This window comes from Sardina pilchardus, chromosome 14, assembly GCF_963854185.1.
Source record: "Sardina pilchardus chromosome 14, fSarPil1.1, whole genome shotgun sequence".
Classification (NCBI taxonomy): Eukaryota; Metazoa; Chordata; class Actinopteri; order Clupeiformes; family Clupeidae; genus Sardina; species Sardina pilchardus.
Genome location: NC_085007.1, coordinates 26,712,047 through 26,719,546, shown reverse-complemented (window position 1 = coordinate 26,719,546; position 7,500 = coordinate 26,712,047). Strand labels below are relative to the sequence as shown.

Sequence of the window (7,500 nt, the reverse complement as noted above, 5' to 3'; positions counted from 1 at the left end):
ATAGAACTTCTTTTGGCTTATTACTGTCTGTGTGTTGTGCTTTACCACTACCAATTCATAATTTCCAATGTGATCCCCATCTTACTCTCAATCACACATACACACACACACACACACACACACACACACACACACACACGCAAGCAATCACCATACATTTTATATTTAATGCCTGCTGCACAAGACTCCAACCAGTGGCAATGGCAAGTGCTGAGGCTACACAAAAAATGTGTGACTGGAGATGGAGCTAATCTGGGGTTTACTATTCATGTTCACAAGACCATTGTAAAAACCGCACACATATATCACCATACAGTATAAAGGATAAAAATACATACACACATGTAAACACACAAACATGCATACACAAAAATATATACACACACACACAGATGCACACAGTCACAGGTGGCTGTGGTGGGTGGGTCTGTGAGTGGTATTCTGGGATGTGGACCAGGAAGCCGCAGGTTTAGAACTGTAACTATGGAAACCGCAGTACAACCGAGGGGCCAGAGAGAGTGTATGCAATGTGTATATGTGCATGCCTGTATGTAATCAGAGCCTTCTATAATAACAGGGTACTCATTTAAAAACCTGTATTCTAATTACATGAATTTTCAGGAATAGATGCAAAACATAACATTCAATCATCATGATCTACCCCACATTAAAAAAAAAAACTCCACACCCTCTGCTCAGAATCACAAGCATATACCCCCCCGATACATGTTTAGTATTTTTTATTAGTCCACTCTACAGTGGAAACGGTTCATTTTGCTGCCACTCCTTGGCTGGACTAGGAGCAGTAGAGCAGCTGCATGAACAGCGCCACCTAGGGTCATTCTGGTTAAGTGCCTTGCCCAGAGCCACAGCTGCAGATTTCTGAGATATCTTAGATCCTTATGCTGGAGTCACACAATTACTGAGAGAAGGCCAACAAGACTTAGTGACGCACATATCAAAGATTTTCCTTTTCTTGACAAATCATAACATCAGATATGAGCACATTCTCTCTCTTTCTGGTCTCTCGTGTCTGAAGACTCTCTTCCTTTCTAGGAAGATTCCTAGGAAGGATTAGGAAGGGCTTTTGGCTGTATACTACCACTGAATGCAAAGCACTGCTGCTACATGCTATTTCTCGAACACAGAACATAAATAAGCAGTGAAGGTTCAAGGACACGATTTCAAGTGAGGCCCTAAGTATACATGAGCTTAAAATACTTACACCATACTCTCATAGATTTGAGGAATAGATTTGTCAACAAATAACTGCTTCTGGATCTTTAATATGGATGCACTTCCGAAGAAAACTATGAAAAGATGGATTTCTCCACAGTACTATGCAGTCAATGTAATTGGATTCTTTGTTTTATGTGATCTTACCACTGGCATCTATTTCTCTTTGACAGCAACATATCAAAAAGTTTAGAATGCAGTGATATGTTGAAATAGTTCGTTTTCGGTATGTTTAATAGCATGTGTTTTGACAGCAAAACCATTGACTGTCTCTGTAAGAATCACTGACAAATAAGACAGAGGAAGTTTCTATGATACAAGACAGTGAGTGAGGATGCATCAAAAAGAATAATGCCTTGAGATACAAGATCTCTGTTACACCAGGTTCACCCAGCTAATAGTAAACAAGCTGATTCTAGCAAACCCCACCTACATCTGACATTCCAGATATCACTTCAGCTTTCAAGGATCACATAGCATCTTGTTTTGGTCTTGTAAATTACCTGTGCGCTAAGCTTTACCACTTCAACAGTAGTCCCACTCATGAAAAGACATCAACATCTGTTGACAACAAAATGTGTCCCCCAAGCCAATGCAACCAGTGTTTTCTTTAGTCTTTCCCCTACCGGAGGCCAACTTACCCTTGGTCCTTGCTTCCCTGGAGGGCCTGGCTTACCCGGTGGTCCCGGAGACCCCTATAAAAGGCACACATACACACACAAACTCATTACTGGGGAGGAGAGCACACAAACATGGCAAAGGTCACCTAGCCTGTAATGAACTCAATTCTTCCACTGTCACATTTCTGATCATCTCTAGGCACAAATACCAAGTGTAAACTCTGTTATGTTTCATGCAATCTGCACTTTTCCAAGTAGTTGAGCAGTTGAAATCTTCCTTCAACCTGAAAATCATTATTGTGGAGAGCCACTTATATCAACATGTGGTTATTTTCAACATTCAAATTGCTATCATGCAGGCTCGTAAAACTTACTCATGACATAGTAAGAGAGAGCAGCCTAAAAAGCGTACAATTTGTGAGAGCAAAGCAAACTCTATTTCTGCTCTCTACCCCCTTTTTCCCTCAGTCACCCACCCTCCCTGCACATACCCCCCCCCCCCCCCCAACAGGGCCACGTGGCAGAAGAAAAAAGGGCTCCATTGAAAAGAGGGCTCTGTGTGTGTGTGTGTGTGTGTGTGTGTGTGTGTGAGTGTGTGTGTGTCTGTGTGTATGTGTCAGTGTATGTGTGTGTGTCAGTGTGTATGTGCGCATGTGTGTGAATGAGTGTAAGTGTGTGCGTCTGTGTGTGTGTGTGTGTGTGTGTGTGTGTGTGACTGTGTATGCATATGTTTATGCAGTGTTGCCATATATTACAGCAGTGAGATCTAAGAACACACACGCACATAGGATTTATGGTGCATTTCAGAGCACACACATGTGCCTTTGTATGTTTCTAAAAGCTGCTCGTGTGTGACAGAAATCACACACACACATCCACACAGAGTGCAAGGCGAGGTCGAGTAAATGGATGCGTGTCAGCGTGCGTGTCTACAGACTATTTGTGTATGTTAAAAGTGTTGTGTGTATGTATGTTCGATGCAGTGTAGCAGAAGAGTGTGTGCTTGCCTGCGTGCATGAGTGAGTGTGCACGTCGTGCGCGTGTGTCTTTCCTCGTGTATGTGAGTAAAGCGGTGTTTATTAGCCTTGTACAGAGCATTGTGAGAGGACCACATAATGGCATGGTTTAGGCATTACGCCTTTGATAATGACAGACAGCTATTGTCTAAACGACACACACACACGCACACACACACGCACACACACACACACACACACACACACACACACACACACAGATACAGACATAAACACACGCCCTGGGCAGGTTCCTAAAAATGCAATTAACCTGCCTAATTACAGACATGCACACACACACACACCCATCGCACACTTACACAGACAGACCCCCCTCCCACGCCCCACATACACACACATCCATTGCACACTTAGACAGACAGACCCTCCCCCCCATACACACACCCATTGCACACTTATGCAGACAGACCCCCACGCACAAAGTCTATCCCTTAAAGGACACTTCCACAGACTCAACAAACCACTACAGAGACACTTACATTGCCACACAGTCTAAAGGATCTATAGGTATTTTAAGAAACGCAACACAAAAGTGTGCTGCGACGACTGTTCACAGAATGAAGCTCTCCGTTAAAACATACAACACAAGTGAACATTGACTTATCAAACTCATTTTGTGTAAGGAGTGAATGTTTTAATGTAAAAGCTGACAATTCCCCACAAATCAATTCCAGAGACAATTCATATTATGTATTTTTCCAAAGAAGACCTAAGGTCAAGAGAGTAAACCTCAACTTCAGTCCCTGGAGATCAAAAGCAAATCCTGTGTCATTGTGTAACTCCAGAATAATGCACGGACCGGCAGTGTGGAGTCAAGGGGTGACGTGCGCAGAATTTGAGAATTTGAGGTGAGTCAAGGGAGCAGAACTCAAGCCAGACTGCCGTCTCTAGTGGCCCACATTTGTCTGGGTAACCTTGTGCTGTCGTTATTGTGTTTAGACCTGTTTCGGTGTGGTCTTGTTTTTTTGGCAGGTCTCTATAGAGAGTAGCTGAAAGGAAAGGGGGTGCAGGAGATGAAGAGCGAGAGAGAGAGAGAGAGAGAGAGAGAGAGAGAGAGAGAGAAAGAAAGAGAGAAAGAGTTGCAGTGGGGGTTGCACTAAAGTCAGCTGGGCACACAGAATTCATTAGAACGCAGACTACCCTACGTTGCGGTAGCTCAGGAGAAGAACAAAGATTTTCCTTTTAGAACTCGGATTCTGCTGACCACACACACGGTGCCGCGCAGTCTTGTTCCACTCGCAGCACACTTCCACACATATGGCCCGGCACATATAAACAACTCAGTGAGGCACCGTCGCAATCAATGCAAAGTCAAATACAATGTGAAATCCTTTCCTGAAACAGTCACATCAGCATATTCACATTTGCATGCCTACAGACACACACACACACACACACACACACACACACACACACACACACACACACACACACACACACACACACACACACACACACACACACACACACACACACACACACACACACACACACACACAACACAAACACATGCACATTAATTTGTCTAGTTATACCAAATGCTGACGCTCAGCAAACAGACTTTCCCTTCATTCAGAAGACTAACCGCCAGTTAGAGCATGACTCAAAAACCACAGAAGTTCACGTCCATGGAATGAATTACGGGAAAAAAACGATGAGAACACAACGTGGGTCTACACGTGGGAATGCCACAACTATTCAAAAGCAAAAGCAGTCGGAAAAGGTAAGCAGTCGGAAAATGACTGATCTGCAGAGGATGACATTTAACAGCTGCGGCTAGGTTTGGCCCATCTTCTGCTCAGAATGTTTGGCTGTGAATGTTCAAATTCCACTCGCAAAGGAACACGTTCTCTGACATTATTACATCATGTTCTCCTCAACGAATCGGAGCCTCGGTCTAAGATGCTGACTCTCGTGACCTTTAAGAGGATGTGGCCCAAATGAATTCCATCCGGATGATAAAATTAAGTCCTTATAAAATACTTTTTTTCCTGCAGTAACCACTTAAAATGCATTCTATAGCGTTTATGTAATGCAATCTTTGATGACACATTTGATGATTTAATTCATGAAATTCAATGATGATCTCAATGCAATGATTTAATTATCTTCAAAGGGCCGTAGTAATATGAATCTATAAAAAGGGCTCATTTTAACGAAGGCCCGTCTTTGAATACTTAAACGTATAACAGAGGATCAACAGAGGCAACAACAGAGGAAGCTACAAAAGTTCAAATAACACTTTTATGTATCAAAAAGAGTGATAAACACAAGGGTTGATGCGTAAATCATGACGTTTGTGTAATGTTTGAAGGGGCACCGTCGTCGTCCACTTTGAGAGGCAGTAACTCTGACAAGATCTGTCATCTTTTTCACGGTTATCTCCACCTTTCTGTCTGCCACTAATTACAGCTTGTCTTCCCTGCACGAAGGTGCAGACAGATGGCGTCGCTCCAAGCAATCACCGAGAGGATCTCTAGAGGGGTGTGTGCTGAGCTTCAGCGGTGCAGCTCGTTTGAAGCAAGCGTGCCCTCAAGTCGTCTGCGCTGCCTGTATCCCCGCTGTCCGTTTTGATCAATGAATGCCTCTCTCTGTGTTACATTCGGACGGTGGTATTTTGGGGGGGGGGGGGGGGGGGGAGCTTGGTCAAAACAACTGAGTACGAGTAGCCGTGTGTGACGCTTGCCAAGGTGCCCGGAAAAAAAGTTCTGGCTCAACTATACGTGGAACCTTAGAAAACGATCCATGGAGAAACCCTAAAAGGGTGTCCTGTGTGGTTGCTCCTCTGGCACCTGCGGTGCACTCACAGTAATGCCGAGTCAAACTCTGAGAGCTGAATAAACGCTGTCATGCTGGATCAGACACGATCACAGCACCGCCTAAGTGCTGTCATATAATTGCTTGCTTTAAATAACTTCAAATGGACGGACAGAGTGATGCACAAATGTAGTATGAGCCTGTTTAAGATGTGGACTATTTGTTTGTTGAGTAGCTATTGAATGTTAAGATGTGCTGAAAAGTCATACGACAAAATCCAAGGCATCATTCACAAAGACACACACACACACACACACACACAAACACACTGGTAAAACACACACTGAAATATCTCACCGGAAATCCAGCCTCTCCCTTCAGCCCTGGGGGTCCAGGCAGCAGGAGAACCTCTGAGAGGTCAGGGTCGTAGGTGACAAACTGGTCCATGGCCAAGGTGGGGGTGGATTCCAAGGTGACTCTGGGTGTAGACGGGGTCACAGCCATGCGTTGGCTCTTCCTGGAAGGGGTTCGTGGGGTGGGCACTGCCTCCTTGGTGGGTTTGGGAGGGGGGGTGGAGGCAGTGGGCTTCCTCACTGGAGCTTTCTTAGGGGTTGGCTTAAGGGCAGGAAGGGCTTGAGTGGTGGGCTTTTTGGCAGTGGGCTTTGCGGCTGTGGGTCGCTTTAAGGTGGGCTTTGGAGGAGTTGGCTTTTTGACGGTGGTCTTGGTGGCAGCTGGTTTAGTGGGAAGGGGTTTCCGGGAGGGCTTGGGGGGCGTTGATTTCGGGGCGGTTGGCTTAGCAGGACTGGGTTTCGCTCTCAGCGTGGGCTTGGGGGAGGCCTTCCTGTCAGTCGGTCTTGGCGTCCGTGGCGTTTGAGTCCGTGTCTGAGCTACGGTGTGAGTGCGTTGCGTGGGTCCACGGGGCGATGGTGACACCAAAGTGGCGCCGAGGGTTCCGGTGACTTGTGGGGCTTTCCATGGCAACGGCTCACGCTCCAGCGGGGGCTGACGGAGCAGGGAGTGTGTGTGGTTTGATTGGCCGGGGTCCTCTTTGCACTCTGGCCGCATGACGCTGCAGAATCCATCGGTCACCCGTTCCCAGTTCACCAGGTCCAGCTGACACAGCTCCCCTTCCAAGGCCACTCCCGAGAGCCTGGCGCCGCCACGGCCGAGCTGGAAGCTGCTGCGCGGGTCCAGGGGCGCAGGCTCGGCCGGGAACAGCAGCGTCTGAGTCCTCTGGCCGCAGCCGGCCTGCAGCGACACTCGCCGGCCGCTCACGGACAGCGCCAGGGAGTGCGAGCGCCCGTCGTGAAGGTCCACCGGGAAGCTGACCGCGTTGGGCGACGGCGACGATGCGCCGCCGGGCTGAGGCTGCGAGCGCGCACCAGCCTGGACGGTCAGCTGGCCGGGCGAGAGCTCCACGCCCAGCTGCAAGCGGGAGCCGGAGAGGATGGAGAAGAGGAAGGCGGAGTTTCGTCGGTGCAGGCGCAGGCTCACGAGCACTGCCAAGTCCATGTGTGTCGGGGCTGGTGTGTGTTTGCTGGAGGAGGGGAGGAGGGAGAGGAAGGGTGCTGCCAGGCGAGCCCGTGATGTAAGGATGACCCCCGTCGGCACGGAGATGACCCCTGGAGGAACGGAACGTGACCCCTGACCTCCACGCAAGCCCAGTCTCTGTAGCACGTCCACATCTAGAAAAAACAGACACAAAACATGAATACAGGTGGAATGCACACTACAGTGTAATCACAGACCTTTCTCAGGACTGTAGTTTTACTGCTCAGTACCGCATCCCTAACCACAATGCTCAAACACCTCAAATCTAACTCTAGCTTAATCCTAACCGTAATGAGTCC

The 7,500-nt window shown here is 47.4% G+C and overlaps 1 protein-coding gene across 1 annotated transcript in view; it reads right to left on the bottom strand.

Moving 5' to 3' along the window:
• LOC134100382 (collagen alpha-1(XXVII) chain A-like) overlaps positions 1 to 7,500 on the bottom strand; it is a 51,690-nt gene that overhangs the window by 37,672 nt on the left and 6,518 nt on the right. The window contains exons 3-4 of the mRNA XM_062553559.1: positions 6,008 to 7,335; positions 1,878 to 1,931 (exon numbers count right to left, since the gene is read on the bottom strand). Of these exons, the coding sequence (XP_062409543.1) occupies positions 1,878 to 1,931; positions 6,008 to 7,335 (1,382 nt within the window). The remainder of the gene's footprint in view (positions 1 to 1,877; positions 1,932 to 6,007; positions 7,336 to 7,500) is intronic.